The sequence below is a fragment of the Ascaphus truei genome, unplaced genomic scaffold (assembly GCF_040206685.1).
Source record: "Ascaphus truei isolate aAscTru1 unplaced genomic scaffold, aAscTru1.hap1 HAP1_SCAFFOLD_687, whole genome shotgun sequence".
Lineage (NCBI taxonomy): Eukaryota > Metazoa > Chordata > Amphibia > Anura > Ascaphidae > Ascaphus > Ascaphus truei.
This window is the reverse complement of record NW_027457020.1, coordinates 47,641-66,506: the sequence shown is the minus strand read 5'-3', so window position 1 is coordinate 66,506 and position 18,866 is coordinate 47,641. Positions and strand designations below refer to the sequence as shown.

The window sequence follows — 18,866 nt, the reverse complement described above, 5'->3', positions numbered from 1 at the left end:
CATCCTCTCTCTCTCTCCCCCCCCACTCTCCATCCTCTCTCCCCCCTCTCTCTCCATCCTCTCTCCCCCCCTCTCCCTCTCCGTCCTCTCTCCCCCCTCTCCCTCTCCGTCCTCTCTCCTCCTCCCCCTGTCCGTCCTCTCTCCTCCTTCCCCCCTCTCCGTCCTCTCTCCCCCCCCTCACCATCCTCTTTCCCCCCCCACTCTCCATCCTCTCTCTCCCCCCCACTCTCCATCCTCTCTCCCCCCCCCTCTCCCTCTCCGTCCTCTCTCCCCCCCTCTCCCTCTCCGTCCTCTCTCCTCCTCCCCCCTCTCCGTCCTCTCTCCTCCTTCCCCCGTCTCCGTCCTCTCTCCTCCTCCCCCCTCACCATCCTCTCTCCTCCTCCCCCCCCTCTCCCCACTCTCTCCTCCTCCCACCCCCCCTCTGTCCTCTCTCCTCCTCCCCCTCTCCGTACTCTCTCCTCCTCCCCCTCTCCGTACTCTCTCCTCCTCCCCCTCTCCGTACTCTCTCCTCCTCCCCTCCTCCCCCTGTCACTCGGCGGACAGCGGCATTACAGCAGCACCGCAAAGTGTAGGGAGAGACAGGTGGAGTCCGGGTTGCCACGGCAACCACCTCCTTGTACAGAGAGTGGCGCGCTCGCACTGCGGTTAAAGGTCCGGTGGGGGTGGGGGGGCCGAGAGGATCACCCGGAGGTGTCGGCTTCGGCAAATCCCGGGTGGGTGGCGGTGAACCGTTTTTTCCCATGCCGGAGGAGGCAAAGCCTTCCCCCCACCTCCTCCTCCTCCCTCCTCCTCCTCCTCCATTATCGGCTCACCGGCAGGAATAATGGATGCCTGAGCCTGCCGCCGCAACGCCGTCTCCCCTGATGGATTCGCAGTCTCTGCAGGTCCTGCGGTCTGCCGCGCGCGCGGACGCACTCACCTGTGTGTAGGTGAGTGGGGGGCGCCGATGGCGGATCTTGATGTATGTAATGCGGCTGGGTGGGTGGGTGACCCCGGGTGGGTGGGGGTGACCCCCCTGGTGGGTGCTGGGGTGGGTGGGTGCCGGGGTGATATTCCGTGGGGTTTCCCCCTCCACGGAGAACGAGCAGGGATTGCTTCTCGCGAAACCCCGCGGGTTATATCCTCGCTGCTGCAGCACAGCAGGGACAGCCTCCTCCTCCTCCTCACAGGGGTAAATTACCGGGGGGGGGGGGGGGCTGTGGCAGTCTGCAAACCTCACAGCCCCCCCCCCCCCCCCGCCGCCACCCCGGTACATACTGTAGGAGCAGAGGATGAGGGGGGGGGCAGAGCAGACCCCCTGTCACCCAGCCGGCCCCCCGTCACCCGCCCAGCCGGCCCCCCGTCACCCACCCAGCCGGCCCCCCGTCACCCACCCAGCCGGCCCCCCGTCACCCACCCAGCCGGCCCCCCGTCACCCACCCAGCCGGCCCCCCGTCACCCACCCAGCCGGCCCCCCGTCACCCACCCAGCCGGCCCCCCCGTCACCCACCCAGCCGGCCCCCCCGTCACCCACCCAGCCGGCCCCCCGTCTCCTGTCTGCTGGGATTTCTTTCATATTTGGGATTTCTCCTCCTGTCTGTCCCCAGCGATTTCCCTTCTGTATCGGCCCCTGGCCCCCGGCCCCCGGCCCCCGGCCCCCGGCCGCCTCTGCTGGGACGCGGTTCCATGAAACCACTACTCCTGTGTAGGATTCCCTCACATTTCCCCTGAGTCTCCCACCCTCCCGCCTCATCAGAGAACCATCTCATTCTAGCTCTTCTCTCTCTCTGCGACATGCTTCCCCCCTGCACTTTGTATTAACCCTTTATATATGTGACAGTCTCTCATATCCCCCTCTCCCTTCCCCCCTGCACTTTGTATTAACCCTTTATATATGTGACAGTCTCTCATATCCCCCTCTCCCTTCCCCCCTGCACTTTGTATTAACCCTTTATATATGTGACAGTGTCTCTCATATCCCCCTCTCCCTTCTCTCCTCTAAGCTGCACATATTAACCCTTTATATATGTGACCGTTTCTCTCATATCCCCCTCTCCCTTCTCCCCTCTAAGCTGCACATATTAACCCTTTATATATGTGACAGTGTCTCTCATATCCCCCTCTCCCTTCTCCCCTCTAAGCTGCACATATTAACCCTTTATATATGTGACAGTGTCTCTCATATCCCCCTCTCCCTTCTCCCCTCTAAGCTGCACATATTAACCCTTTATATATGTGACAGTGTCTCTCATATCCCCCTCTCCCTTCTCCCCTCTAAGCTGCACATATTAACCCTTTATATATGTGACAGTGTCTGTCATATCCCCCTCTCCCTTCTCCCCTCTAAGCTGCACATATTAACCCTTTATATATGTGACAGTGTCTCTCATATCCCCCTCTCCCTTCTCCCCTCTAAGCTGCACATATTAACCCTTTATATATGTGACAGTGTCTGTCATATCCCCCTCTCCCTTCTCCCCTCTAAGCTGCACATATTAACCCTTTATATATGTGACAGTGTCTGTCATATCCCCCTCTCCCTTCTCCCCTCTAAGCTGCACATATTAACCCTTTATATATGTGACAGTGTCTCTCATATCCCCCTCTCTCCTCTAAGCTGCACATATTAACCCTTTATATATGTGACAGTGTCTCACATATCCCCCTCTCCCTTCTCCCCTCTAAGCTGCACATATTAACCCTTTATATATGTGACAGTTTCTCATATCCCCCTCTCCCTTCTCTCCTCTAAGCTGCACATATTAACCCTTTATATATGTGACAGTTTCTCATATCCCCCTCTCCCTTCTCTCCTCTAAGCTGCACATATTAACCCTTTATATATGTGACAGTGTCTCTCATATCCCCCTCTCCCTTCCCCCCTGCACTTTGTATTAACCCTTTATATATGTGACAGTGTCTCTCATATCCCCCTCTCCCTTCTCCCCTCTAAGCTGCACATATTAACCCTTTATATATGTGACAGTCTCTCATATCCCCCTCTCCCTTCTCCCCTCTAAGCTGCACATATTAACCCTTTATATATGTGACAGTGTCTCTCATATCCCCCTCTCCCTTCTCCCCTCTAAGCTGCACATATTAACCCTTTATATATGTGACAGTCTCTCATATCCCCCTCTCCCTTCTCCCCTCTAAGCTGCACATATTAACCCTTTATATATGTGACAGTCTCTCATATCCCCCTCTCCCTTCCCCCCTGCACTTTGTATTAACCCTTTATATATGTGACAGTGTCTCTCATATCCCCCTCTCCCTTCTCTCCTCTAAGCTGCACATATTAACCCTTTATATATGTGACAGTGTCTCTCATATCCCCCTCTCCCTTCTCCCCTCTAAGCTGAACATATTAACCCTTTATATATGTGACAGTGTCTCACATATCCCCCTCTCCCTTCTCCCCTCTAAGCTGAACATATTAACCCTTTATATATGTGACAGTGTCTCACATATCCCCCTCTCCCTTCTCCCCTCTAAGCTGCACATATTAACCCTTTATATATGTGACAGTCTCTCATATCCCCCTCTCCCATCTCCCCTCTAAGCTGCACATATTAACCCTTTATATATGTGACAGTGTCTCTCATATCCCCCTCTCCCTTCTCCCCCCTGCACTTTGTATTAACCCTTTATATATGTGACAGTCTCTCATATCCCCCTCTCCCTTCTCCCCTCTAAGCTGCACATATTAACCCTTTATATATGTGACAGTCTCTCATATCCCCCTCTCCCTTCCCCCCTGCACTTTGTATTAACCCTTTATATATGTGACAGTGTCTCTCATATCCCCCTCTCCCTTCTCTCCTCTAAGCTGCACATATTAACCCTTTATATATGTGACAGTGTCTCTCATATCCCCCTCTCCCTTCTCCCCTCTAAGCTGCACATATTAACCCTTTATATATGTGACAGTGTCTCACATATCCCACTCTCCCTTCTCCCCTCTAAGCTGAACATATTAACCCTTTATATATGTGACAGTGTCTCTCATATCCCCCTCTCCCTTCTCCCCTCTAAGCTGCACATATTAACCCTTTATATATGTGACAGTGTCTCCCATATCCCCCTCTCCCTTCTCCCCTCTAAGCTGCACATATTAACCCTTTATATATGTGACAGTGTCTCTCATACCCCCCTCTCCCTTCTCCCCTCTAAGCTGCACATATTAACCCTTTATATATGTGACAGTGTCTCTCATACCCCCCTCTCCCTTCTCCCCTCTAAGCTGCACATATTAACCCTTTATATATGTGACAGTGTCTCTCATATCCCCCTCTCCCTTCTCTCCTCTAAGCTGCACATATTAACCCTTTATATATGTGACAGTATCTCTCATATCCCCCTCTCCCTTCTCCCCTCTAAGCTGCACATATTAACCCTTTATATATGTGACAGTGTCTCTCATATCCCCCTCTCCCTTCTCCCCTCTAAGCTGCACATATTAACCCTTTATATATGTGACAGTGTCTGTCATATCCCCCTCTCCCTTCTCCCCTCTAAGCTGCACATATTAACCCTTTATATATGTGACAGTGTCTGTCATATCCCCCTCTCTCCTCTAAGCTGCACATATTAACCCTTTATATATGTGACAGTGTCTCACATATCCCCCTCTCCCTTCTCCCCTCTAAGCTGCACATATTAACCCTTTATATATGTGACAGTTTCTCATATCCCCCTCTCCCTTCTCTCCTCTAAGCTGCACATATTAACCCTTTATATATGTGACAGTTTCTCATATCCCCCTCTCCCTTCTCTCCTCTAAGCTGCACATATTAACCCTTTATATATGTGACAGTGTCTCTCATATCCCCCTCTCCCTTCCCCCCTGCACGTTGTATTAACCCTTTATATATGTGACAGTGTCTCTCATATCCCCCTCTCCCTTCTCCCCTCTAAGCTGCACATATTAACCCTTTATATATGTGACAGTCTCTCATATCCCCCTCTCCCTTCTCCCCTCTAAGCTGCACATATTAACCCTTTATATATGTGACAGTGTCTCTCATATCCCCCTCTCCCTTCTCCCCTCTAAGCTGCACATATTAACCCTTTATATATGTGACAGTCTCTCATATCCCCCTCTCCCTTCTCCCCTCTAAGCTGCACATATTAACCCTTTATATATGTGACAGTCTCTCATATCCCCCTCTCCCTTCCCCCCTGCACTTTGTATTAACCCTTTATATATGTGACAGTGTCTCTCATATCCCCCTCTCCCTTCTCTCCTCTAAGCTGCACATATTAACCCTTTATATATGTGACAGTGTCTCTCATATCCCCCTCTCCCTTCTCCCCTCTAAGCTGAACATATTAACCCTTTATATATGTGACAGTGTCTCACATATCCCCCTCTCCCTTCTCCCCTCTAAGCTGAACATATTAACCCTTTATATATGTGACAGTGTCTCACATATCCCCCTCTCCCTTCTCCCCTCTAAGCTGCACATATTAACCCTTTATATATGTGACAATCTCTCATATCCCCCTCTCCCATCTCCCCTCTAAGCTGCACATATTAACCCTTTATATATGTGACAGTGTCTCTCATATCCCCCTCTCCCTTCTCCCCCCTGCACTTTGTATTAACCCTTTATATATGTGACAGTCTCTCATATCCCCCTCTCCCTTCTCCCCTCTAAGCTGCACATATTAACCCTTTATATATGTGACAGTCTCTCATATCCCCCTCTCCCTTCCCCCCTGCACTTTGTATTAACCCTTTATATATGTGACAGTGTCTCTCATATCCCCCTCTCCCTTCTCTCCTCTAAGCTGCACATATTAACCCTTTATATATGTGACAGTGTCTCTCATATCCCCCTCTCCCTTCTCCCCTCTAAGCTGCACATATTAACCCTTTATATATGTGACAGTGTCTCACATATCCCACTCTCCCTTCTCCCCTCTAAGCTGAACATATTAACCCTTTATATATGTGACAGTGTCTCTCATATCCCCCTCTCCCTTCTCCCCTCTAAGCTGCACATATTAACCCTTTATATATGTGACAGTGTCTCCCATATCCCCCTCTCCCTTCTCCCCTCTAAGCTGCACATATTAACCCTTTATATATGTGACAGTGTCTCTCATACCCCCCTCTCCCTTCTCCCCTCTAAGCTGCACATATTAACCCTTTATATATGTGACAGTGTCTCTCATACCCCCCTCTCCCTTCTCCCCTCTAAGCTGCACATATTAACCCTTTATATATGTGACAGTGTCTCTCATATCCCCCTCTCCCTTCTCTCCTCTAAGCTGCACATATTAACCCTTTATATATGTGACAGTATCTCTCATATCCCCCTCTCCCTTCTCCCCTCTAAGCTGCACATATTAACCCTTTATATATGTGACAGTGTCTCTCATATCCCCCTCTCCCTTCTCTCCTCTAAGCTGCACATATTAACCCTTTATATATGTGACAGTGTCTCACATATCCCCCTCTCCCTTCTCCCCTCTAAGCTGCGCATATTAACCCTTTATATATGTGACAGTATCTCTCATATCCCCCTTCTCCCCTCTAAGCTGCACATATTAACCCTTTATATATGTGACAGTATCTCTCATATCCCCCTCTCCCTTCTCCCCTCTAAGCTGCACATATTAACCCTTTATATATGTGACAGTGTCTCTCATATCCCCCTCTCCCTTCTCTCCTCTAAGCTGCACATATTAACCCTTTATATATGTGACAGTGTCTCACATATCCCCCTCTCCCTTCTCCCCTCTAAGCTGCGCATATTAACCCTTTATATATGTGACAGTATCTCTCATATCCCCCTTCTCCCCTCTAAGCTGCACATATTAACCCTTTATACATGTGACAGTGTCTCTCATATCCCCCTCTCCCTTCTCCCCTCTAAGCTGCACATATTAACCCTTTATATATGTGACAGTGTCTCCCATATCCCCCTCTCCCTTCTCCCCTCTAAGCTGCACATATTAACCCTTTATATATGTGACAGTTTCTCTCATATCCCCCTCTCCCTTCTCCCCTCTAAGCTGCACATATTAACCCTTTATATATGTGACAGTGTCTCTCATATCCCCCTCTCCCTTCTCCCCTCTAAGCTGCACATATTAACCCTTTATGTGACCGTGTCGCTCATATCCCCCTCTCCCTTCTCCCCGCCAAGCTGCACATATTAACCCTTTATATATATGACAGTGTCTCTCATATCCACCTCTCCCTTCTCCCCTCTAAGCTGCACATATTAACCCTTTATATGTGTGACAGTGTCTCACATATCCCCCTCTCCCTTCTCCCCTCTAAGCTGCACATATTAACCCTTTATATATGTGACCGTTTCTCTCATATCCCCCTCTCCCTTCTCCCCTCTAAGCTGCACATATTAACCCTTTATATATGTGACAGTGTCTCTCATATCCCCCTCTCCCTTCTCCCCTCTAAGCTGCATATATTAACCCTTTATATATGTGACCGTGTCGCTCATATCCCCCTCTCCCTTCTCCCTTCTAAGCTGCACATATTAACCCTTTATATATGTGACAGTGTCTCTCATATCCCCCTCTCCCTTCTCCCCTCTAAGCTGCATATATTAACCCTTTATATATGTGACCGTGTCGCTCATATCCCCCTCTCCCTTCTCCCCTCTAAGCTGCACATATTAACCCTTTATATATGTGACTGTCTCACATATCCCCCTCTCCCTTCTCTCCTCTAAGCTGCACATATTAACCCTTTATATATGTGACAGTGTCTCTCATATCCCCCTCTCCCTTCTCTCCTCTAAGCTGCACATATTAACCCTTTATATATGTGACAGTTTCTCTCATACCCCCTCTCCCTTCTCCCCTCTAAGCTGCACATATTAACCCTTTATATATGTGACAGTGTTTCCCATATCCCCTCTCCCTTCTCTCTGCTAAGCTGCACATATGAACCCTTTATATATGTGACAGTGTCTCTCATACCCCCCTCTCCCTTCTCCCCTCTAAGCTGCACATATTAACCCTTTATATATGTGACAGTGTCTCTCATATCCCCCTCTCCCTTCTCCCCTCTAAGCTGCATATATTAACCCTTTATATATGTGACAGTGTCTCTCGTATCCCCCTCTCCCTTCTCCCCTCTAAGCTGCACATATTAACCCTTTATATATGTGACAGTGTCTCACATATCCCCCTCTCCCTTCTCCCCTCTAAGCTGCACATATTAACTCTTTATATGTGTGACAGCTTCTCACATATCCCATGTTATATTTATGACATACCTCGGTTGTCTGTCCTTCAACCAGTTTGCAATCCAGGTGCATATGTTTTTACGGAGTCCAGTTTTGCTTTATTGTGTACATTACAGCGCCATTACCCCTGTATTGTGTACATTACAGCGCCATTACCCCTGTATTGTGCCTGTGCGTTCCTAGGTGTATGTTTCACTCTTCAGCCTGTTCTCTGGCGTGCGCTCTCTTGCTGTCACGTTGCGGTTTGTACCTGTGGACAGGTGTGACCAGGAACAGAGACCGCATTGTCTGCTCAGAGCGGCAACCTGAGACCTCTTCCTTATAGAGAGTGTCCGGTTTGTTTGTGTAATTTCACACTGCTCTGGTCAGCCTGACAGGTAACCGTCTCTCTCACCTGTGCCTGCTCTGGTCAGCCTGACAGGTAACCGTCTCTCTCACCTGTGCCTGCTCTGGTCAGCCTGACAGGTAACCGTCTCTCTCACCTGTGCCTGCTCTGGTCAGCCTGACAGGTAACCGTCTCTCTCACCTGTGCCTGCTCTGGTCAGCCTGACAGGTAACCGTCTCTCTCACCTGTGCCTGCTCTGGTCAGCCTGACAGGTAACCGTCTCTCTCACCTGTGCCTGCTCTGGTCAGCCTGACAGGTAACCGTACCTCTCACCTGTGCCTGCTCTGGTCAGCCTGACAGGTAACCGTCTCTCTCACCTGTGCCTGCTCTGGTCAGCCTGACAGGTAACCGTCTCTCTCACCTGTGCCTGCTCTGTCCTTTTACTGGAAAAAGATCACTTCCCTATCACTGCCTGTATCACTTCGCTATCACTGCCTTATCACTGCCCTATCACTGCTGTATCATTCCCCTATCACTGCTGTATCATTTCCCTATCACTGCCTGTATCACTTCCCTATCACTGCCTTATCACGTCCCTATCACTGCTGTATCATTTCCCTATCACTGCCTGTATCACTTCCCTATCACTGCCTTATCACTTCCCTATCACTGCCTTATCACTTCCCTATCACTGCTGTATCATTTCCCTATCACTGCCTTATCACTTCCCTATCACTGCCTTATCACTTCCCTATCACTGCTGTATCATTTCCCTATCACTGCCTTATCACTTCCCTATCACTGCCCTATCACTTCCCTATCAATGCCTTATCACTTCCCTATCACTGCTGTATCATTTCCCTATCACTGCCTGTATCAATTTCCTATCACTGCCTTATCACTTCCCTATCACTGCCCTATCACTTCCCTATCACTGCTGTATCACTTCCCTATCACTGCTGTATCACTTCCCTATCACTGCTGTATTACTGCCCTATCACTTCCCTATCACTTCCCTATCACTGCCGTATCACTTCCCTATCACTTCCCTATCACTACCTTATCACTTCCCTATCACTTCCCTATCACTGCTGTATCACTTCCCTATCACTGCTGTATCACTTCCCTATCACTACCTTATCACTTCCCTATCACTACCTTATCACTTCCTTATCACTTCCTTATCACTTCCCTATCACTGCCTTATTACTTCCTTATCACTGCTGTATCATTGCCTTATCACTTCCCTATCACTGCCTTATCACTGCTGTATCACTTCCTTATCACTGCCTTATCACTTCCCTATCACTGCCTTATCACTTCCCTATCACTGCCTTATCACTTCCCTATCACTGCCCTATCACTTCCCTATCACTGCCTGTATCACTTCCCTATCACTGCCTGTATCACTTCCCTATCACTTCCCTATCACTGCCTGTATCACTTCCCTATCACTGCCGTATCACTGCCTGTATCACTTCCTTATCACTTCCATGTCACTTCCTTATCACTGTCTTATCACTGCTGTATCACTTCCCTATCACTGCCTGTATCACTTCCTTATCACTGCCTGTATCACTTCCTTATCACTTCCATGTCACTTATGCATCACTGCCGTATCACTTTCCTATCACTGCCGTATCACTGCCGTATCACTTCCCTATCACTGCTGTATCACTTCCTTATCACTTCCCTGTCACTGCTGTATCACTGCTGTATCACTTCCCTATCACTGCTGTATCACTTCCTTATCACTTCCCTGTCACTGCTGTATCACTGCTGTATCACTTCCTTATCACTGCCTGTATCACTTCCTTATCACTTCCATGTCACTTCCGTATCACTTCCCTATCACTGCCGTATCACTTCCCTATCACTGCTGTATCACTTCCTTATCACTTCCCTGTCACTTCCCTATCACTTCCCTGTCACTTCCCTATCACTGCTGTATCACTTCCTTATCAGTGCCTGTATCACTTCCTTATCACTTCCATGTCACTTCCGTATCACTTCCCTATCACTGCTGTATCACTTCCTTGTCACTTCCTTATCACTTCCCTGTCACTTCCCTATCACTTCCTTGTCACTTCCCTGTCATTGCCTGAATCACTTCCGTGTCACTTCCCTATCACTGCCATTGTATAGGAGCAGGCGCGTGTACAGATATTCCGTGTGCGCTGGCATTTTGTGCCACATACAATACCCCTCCATGTTACATGTTACCAGCTGTTAAACCCCGTATTAAACATGTGAAAGCGCAGAGGAGCCGTTACCTGGGTGAGTGCTGCGATCTGGATGCACACCCATGTTACCTGGTGTGTGACTTCTAACCTCTTCCCCTTCCTTTCCCTCCGACCCCCTTCCTTTCCCTCCGACCCCCTTCCTTTCCCTCCGACCCCCTTCCTTTCCCTCCGACCCCCTTCCCTCCGACCCCCTTCCTTTCCCTCGGACCCCCTTCCCTCCGACCCCCTTCCTTTCCCTCGGACCCCCTTCCTTTCCCTCCGACCCCCTTCCTTTCCCTCCGACCCCCTTCCTTTCCCTCCGACCCCCTTCGTTTCCCTCAGACCCCCGTCCTTTCCCTCCGACCCCCTTCCTTTCCTTCCGACCCCCTTCCTTTCCCTCCGACCCCCTTCCTTTCCCTCCGACCCCCTTCCTTTCCTTCCGACCCCCTTCGTTTCCCTCCGACCCCCTTCCTTTCCCTCCGACCCCCTTCCTTTCCCTCCGACCCCCTTCCTTTCCCTCCGACCCCCTTCCTTTCCCTCCGACCCCTTCCTTTCCCTCCGACCCCCTTCCTTTCCCTCCGACCCCCTTCCTTTCCCTCCGACCCCCTTCCTTTCCCTCCGACCCCCTTCCCTTCTTCTTATACTTACTATCTCAATCCCATCTCATGACCGACTGCGTCTCCTTCCCTCAGCTGCACCCTGCCTCCTTTCCCCGAAGCTGGGTGTAGGCACTGTCTGGGTGTGGTTACCGTGTAGCTGTTTGTAACTACGGAGCCGTGACCGTGCCCCGCTGTGTGTGCCAGGTGTTACTTTGTGTACCCCTCGCTGCTGTCACAGCGAGATCCTCCTTAGCGCTCACAAGGCGAGACGCGGGCAGCCTATAGAACACAGCGCGTTGTCTAGAATAGACAAAGGACGCACAGCGCGGGGTAGCGCCACGGAGGAGCGGCGTCTGCTGGGAACGGTTGGCAAAGTAACAAGACGTTGACAAAGCGAAGGTGACAGTCGGACACGAGAGACTGGAGGAGTTCCCACAGCGCAGGAAGGAGCTGCGCAGAGATGCCGCGTCCACAATCTGCGGATAATTATCACACTGCCCACTAAGGCACCCTAAAACTTCTCTTCCCTGCCCCCTACAACCCAACCCCTGCCCCCTACAACCTTCCCTACCTTCCCTGCCCCCTACAACCTTCCCTGCTCCCTACAACCTTCCCTGCTCCCTACAACCTTCCCTGCTCCCTACAACCTTCCCTGCTCCCTACAACCTTCCCTACAACCTTCCCTGCTCCCTACAACCTTCCCTGCCCCCTACAACCCACCCCCTGCTCCCTACAACCTTCCCTGCTCCCTACAACCTTCCCTGCCCCCTACAACCCACCCCCTGCTCCCTACAACCTTCCCTGCTCCCTACAACCTTCCCTGCCCCCTACAACCTTCCCTGCCCCCTACAACCTTCCCTGCTCCCTACAACCTTCTCTGCTCCCTACAACCTTCCCTGCCCCCTACAACCCACCCCCTGCTCCCTACAACCTTCCCTGCCCCCTACAACCTTCCCTGCCCCCTACAATCTTCCCTGCTCCCTACAACCATCCCTGCCCCCTACAACCTTCCCTGCTCCCTACAACCTTCCCTGCTCCCTACAACCTTCCCTGCTCCCTACAACCTCCCCTGCCCCCTACAACCTTCCCTGCTCCCTACAACCTTCCCTGCTCCCTACAACCTTCCCTGCTCCCTACAACCTTCCCTGCTCCCTACAACCTCCCCTGCCCCCTACAACCTTCCCTGCTCCCTACAACCTTCCCTGCACTCTACAACCTTCCCTGCTCCCTACAACCTTCCCTGCTCCCTACAACCTTCCCTGCTCCCTACAACCTTCCCTGCCCCCTACAGTCTTCCCTGCTCCCTACAACCTTCCCTGCTCCCTACAATCTTCCCTGCCCCCTACAACCTTCCCTGCCCCCTACAACCTTCCCTGCCCCCTACAACCTTCCCTGCCCCCTACAACCTTCCCTGCCCCCTACAACCTTCCCTGCCCCCTACAACCTTCCCTGCTCCCTACAACCCCCCCTGCTCCCTACAACCTCCCCTGCCCCCTACAACCTTCCCTGCCCCCTACAACCTCCCCTGCCCCCTGCTCCCTACAACCTTCCCTGCTCCCTACAACCTTCCCTGCTCCCTACAACCCCCCCTGCTCCCTACAACCTCCCCTGCCCCCTACAACCTTCCCTGCCCCCTACAACCTTCCCTGCCCCCTACAGCCTTCCCTGCTCCCTACAACCTCCCCTGCCCCCTACAACCTTCCCTGCCCCCTACAACCTTCCCTGCTCCCTACAACCTTCCCTGCCCCCTACAACTTTCCCTGCTCCCTACAACCTTCCCTGCCCCCTACAACCTTCCCTGCCCCCTACAACCTTCCCTGCTCCCTACAACCTTCCCTGCCCCCTACAACCTTCCCTGCCCCCTACAACCTTCCCTGCCCCCTACAACCTTCCCTGCTCCCTACAACCCCCCCTGCTCCCTACAACCTCCCCTGCCCCCTACAACCTTCCCTGCCCCCTACAACCTTCCCTGCCCCCTACAACCTTCCCTGCTCCCTGCAACCTTCCCTGCCCCCTACAACTTTCCCTGCTCCCTACAACCTTCCCTGCCCCCTACAACCTTCCCTGCTCCCTACAACCTTCCCTGCTCCCTACAACCTTCCCTGCTCCCTACAACCTCCCCCGCCCCCTACAACCTTCCCTGCCCCCTACAACCTTCCCTACAACCTTCCCTGCCCCCTACAACCTTCCCTGCTCCCTACAACCTTCCCTGCCCCCTACAACTTTCCCTGCTCCCTACAACCTTCCCTGCCCCCTACAACCTTCCCTGCCCCCTACAACCTTCCCTGCCCCCTACAACCTTCCCTGCCCCCTACAACCTTCCCTGCCCCCTACAACCTTCCCTGCTCCCTACAACCTTCCCTGCCCCCTACAACCTTCCCTGCCCCCTACAACCTTCCCTGCCCCCTACAACCTTCCCTGCCCCCTACAACCTTCCCTGCCCCCTACAACCTTCCCTGCCCCCTACAGCCTCCCCTGCTCCCTACAACCTCCCCTGCTCCCTACAACTTTCCCTGCTCCCTACAACCTTCCCTTCTCCCTACAACCTTCCCTTCTCCCTACAACCTTCCCTGCCCCCTACAACCTCCCCTGCTCCCTACAGCCTCCCCTGCTCCCTACAACCTCCCCTGCCCCCTACAACCTCCCCTGCTCCCTACAACCCTCCCTGCCCCCTACAACCTTCCCTGCCCCCTACAACCTCCCCTGCTCCCTACAACCTCCCCTGCCCCCTGCTCCCTACAACCTCCCCTGCTCCCTACAGCCTCCCCTGCTCCCTACAGCCATCCCTGCTCCCTACAGCCTTCCCTGCTCCCTACAACCTTCCCTGCCCCCTACAACCTCCCCTGCTCCCTACAGCCTTCCCTGCTCCCTACAGCCTACCCTGCTCCCTACAACCTTCCCTGCCCCCTACAACCTCCCCTGCTCCCTACAACCTTCCCTGCCCCCTACAACCTCCCCTGCTCCCTACAACCTCCCCTGCCCCCTGCTCCCTACAACCTCCCCTGCTCCCTACAGCCTCCCCTGCTCCCTACAGCCTTCCCTGCTCCCTACAGCCTCCCCTGCTCCCTACAGCCTTCCCTGCTCCCTACAACCTCCCCTGCTCCCTACAACCTCCCCTGCCCCCTACAACCTTCCCTGCCCCCTACAACCTCCCCTGCTCCCTACAACCTCCCCTGCCCCCTACAACCTTCCCTGCCCCCTACAACCTCCCCTGCTCCCTACAACCTCCCCTGCTCCCTACAACCTTCCCTGCCCCCTACAACCTCCCCTGCTCCCTACAACCTTCCCTGCCCCCTACAACCTCCCCTGCTCCCTACAACCTTCCCTGCTCCCTACAACCTTCCCTGCCTCCTACAACCTTCCCTGCCCCCTACAACCTCCCCTGCTCCCTACAACCTCCCCTGCTCCCTACAACCTTCCCTGCCTCCTACAACCTTCCCTGCCCCCTACAACCTCCCCTGCTCCCTACAACCTTCCCTGCCCCCTACAACCTCCCCTGCTCCCTACAACCTTCCCTGCCCCCTACAACCTTCCCTGCTCCCTACAACCTCCCCTGCCCCCTACAACCTTCCCTGCCTCCTACAACCTTCCCTGCCCCCTACAACCTCCCCTGCTCCCTACAACCTTCCCTGCTCCCTACAACCTCCCCTGCCCCCTACAACCTTCCCTGCCCCCTACAACCTTCCCTGCTCCCTACAACCTCCCCTGCCCCCTACAACCTTCCCTGCCTCCTACAACCTTCCCTGCCCCCTACAATCTTCCCTGCCCCCTACAGCCTTCCCTGCTCCCTACAACCTCCCCTGCCCCCTACAACCTTCCCTGCCCCCTACAACCTTCCCTGCTCCCTACAACCTTCCCTGCCCCCTACAACTTTCCCTGCTCCCTACAACCTTCCCTGCCCCCTACAACCTTCCCTGCCCCCTACAACCTTCCCTGCTCCCTACAACCTTCCCTGCCCCCTACAACCTTCCCTGCCCCCTACAACCTTCCCTGCCCCCTACAACCTTCCCTGCTCCCTACAACCCCCCCTGCTCCCTACAACCTCCCCTGCCCCCTGCCCCCTACAACCTTCCCTGCCCCCTACAACCTTCCCTGCCCCCTACAACCTTCCCTGCTCCCTGCAACCTTCCCTGCCCCCTACAACTTTCCCTGCTCCCTACAACCTTCCCTGCCCCCTACAACCTTCCCTGCCCCCTACAACCTTCCCTGCTCCCTACAACCTTCCCTGCACTCTACAACTTTCCCTGCTCCCTACAACCTTCCCTGCTCCCTACAACTTTCCCTGCTCCCTACAACCTTCCCTTCTCCCTACAACCTCCCCTTCTCCCTACAACCTTCCCTGCCCCCTACAACCTCCCCTGCTCCCTACAGCCTCCCCTGCTCCCTACAGCCTTCCCTGCTCCCTACAGCCTACCCTGCTCCCTACAACCTTCCCTGCCGCCTACAACCTCCCCTGCTCCCTACAACCCTCCCTGCCCCCTACAACCTTCCCTGCCCCCTACAACCTCCCCTGCTCCCTACAACCTCCCCTGCCCCCTGCTCCCTACAACCTCCCCTGCTCCCTACAGCCTCCCCTGCTCCCTACAGCCATCCCTGCTCCCTACAGCCTTCCCTGCTCCCTACAACCTTCCCTGCCCCCTACAACCTCCCCTGCTCCCTACAGCCTTCCCTGCTCCCTACAGCCTACCCTGCTCCCTACAACCTTCCCTGCCCCCTACAACCTCCCCTGCTCCCTACAACCTTCCCTGCCCCCTACAACCTCCCCTGCCCCCTACAACCTTCCCTGCCTCCTACAACCTTCCCTGCCCCCTACAACCTCCCCTGCTCCCTACAACCTTCCCTGCCCCCTACAACCTTCCCTGCTCCCTACAACCTCCCCTGCCCCCTACAACCTTCCCTGCCTCCTACAACCTTCCCTGCCCCCTACAACCTCCCCTGCTCCCTACAACCTTCCCTGCCCCCTACAACCTTCCCTGCCCCCTACAACCTTCCCTGCCTCCTACAACCTTCCCTGCCCCCTACAACCTCCCCTGCTCCCTACAACCTTCCCTGCCCCCTACAACCTTCCCTGCCTCCTACAACCTCCCCTGCTCTCTACAACCTCCCCTGCTCCCTACAACCTCCCCTGCTCCCCGCTGCTCCTTTTTATTTGGGGGGGGGGGTTAGAATTTAAAGGGGTGCGTGAATCAAGTGCCGCTAATGGTTATCGCACCCATTCTGGCGTTAACACCTATGTCACGCGGTAACCCGTAAGTCCTTCCCCACAGGGAGGCTCGCGGGATCGGGGTTTGTAGGGGATTCAGGACTCCTAAGCGACACCCCCCCCCCCCCATAATAATATTATCATTGTTTGTTTGGAAAGTGCCAACATATCACTTATCATTTGGGCGGCGGTGCTGTTATTCGTAGCGCAAAAGCTTCTATTAGCGGCGTAGTAACGATCCGCAGTCGATATTGAGGCACTTCAGCAATATGGAGTTCCTGAATGTCGCATTAATTGCAGTTCTCCGGTACATAGTTATATAGTTACATCATTACATAGTTATATAGTTATATAGTTACATCATTACATAGTTATATAGTTACATCATTACATAGTTATATAGTTACATCATTACATAGTTATATAGTTACATCGTTACATAGTTATATAGTTACATCATTACATAGTTATATAGTTATATAGTTACATCATTACATAGTTATATAGTTACATAGTTATATAGTTATATAGTTACATCATTACATAGTTATATAGTTACATAGTTATATAGTTATATAGTTACATCATTACATAGTTATATAGTTACATAGTTATATAGTTATACAGTTACATCATTACATAGTTATATAGTTACATCATTACATAGTTGCATAGTAGATGAAGTTGAAAAAAGACAGACGTCCATCAAGTACAACCTATGCTAAATTCAGACGACAGATACTTTATCCTATATCTGTACTTACTTATTGATCCAGAGGAAGGCGAACAATAAACCCCGGTGTCACATTATCTAATGATATCTCATAAGGGGAAAATAAATTCCTTTCTGACTCCAAGAATTGGCAATCGGATTACTCCCTGGATCAGCGTCCTTCCCATGTATACTTATTTGGTATATCCCTGTATACCTTTCCCATCTAAAAAGATGTCCAACCTTTTTTTTTAACAAATCTATTGTATCTGCCCTCACAGTCTCCATGGGTAATGAGTCCCACACTGTAACTGCCCTTACTGTAAAGACCCCTTTCCTTACACATATCTCCTGTATCTGCCCTCCCAGCCTCCCTGGGGAATGAATCCCACAGTGTAACTGCCCTCACTGTAAAGACCCCTTTCCTTACACATATCTCCTGTATCTGCCCTCCCAGTCTCCATGGGTTATGAATCCCGCACTGTAACTGCCCTTACTGTAAAGACCCCTTTCCTTACACATATCTCCTGTATCTGCCATCACAGTCTCCATGGGTAATGAATCCCACACTGTAACTGCCCTTACTGTAAAGATCCCTTTCCTTACACATATCTCCTGTATCTGCCCTCACAGTCTCCATGGGGAATGAGTCCCGCACTGTAACTGCCCTTACTGTAAAGATCCCTTTCCTTACACATATCTCCTGTATCTGCCCTCACAGTCTCCCTGGGTAATGAATCCCGCACTGTAACTGCCCTTACTGTACAGACCCCTTTCCTTACACATATCTCCTGTATCTGCCCTCACAGCCTCCCTGGGTAATGAATCCCGCACTGTAACTGCCCTTACTGTACAGACCCCTTTCCTTACACATATCTCCTGTATCTGCCCTCACAGTCTCTCTGGGTAATGAATCCCGCACTGTAACTGCCCTTACTGTAAAGATCCCTTTCCTTACACATATCTCCTGTATCTGCCCTCACAGCCTCTCTGGGTAATGAATCCCGCACTGTAACTGCCCTTACTGTAAAGAACCCTTTCCTTTGTTGCTGGTGAAATCTCCTTTCCTCCAACCTTAAGGGATGGCCCCGAGTCCTCTGTACTGCCCGTGGGATGTCATTATTTGCTTTCCTCGTTAGCATTTTCTCACCTGAGGAGTTTGGGGGGGATGGGGGGGGGGGGGTTAGGTCGCATATGGGGGGGGGGGCAGATCAGTGGCATATGTGTGGGGGGGGGAGCAGGTCAGTGGCACGGGAGGGGGAAATGTTCACGAATGTGAAGTGTTTGCAATGCTCCGTGTTTCACCCACTTCTCCTAACACCCTTTCCCTCCCCCCCCCCCTTTCTCTCCCCTCTCCCCTCTCCACCAGCTGCTACAAGGCGCTGCCCCCATCCTGCTCGCCGGGTCCCCGTACAACCCTGAGGCGCTGATGTACAGGGAGACGCAGGACAGCGCGGGACCCGTGTGCCTAGAGAACCCTGCGTCGGTAAGGAAGCCCCCTCGCTCGTCACCCCCAACGCCGGGGCAGCGCGCGGTCCGGAGGGAGAGAAAGGGCCGGAGGCCGGGGGGGCAGCTAGCGCAGGAGAAAGGTGCCGCGTTCT

General features: G+C 52.6%; 1 protein-coding gene across 1 annotated transcript in view; it reads left to right on the top strand.

The window, feature by feature from the left end:
• The window catches only part of SRCIN1 (SRC kinase signaling inhibitor 1), a gene marked incomplete at its 3' end in the record, with an annotated part of 111,590 nt that overhangs the window by 48,042 nt on the left and 44,682 nt on the right, over positions 1–18,866 (top strand). Inside the window, exon 3 of the mRNA XM_075584626.1 lies at positions 18,635–18,751. Within this exon, the coding sequence (XP_075440741.1) occupies positions 18,635–18,751 (117 nt within the window). The remainder of the gene's footprint in view (positions 1–18,634; positions 18,752–18,866) is intronic.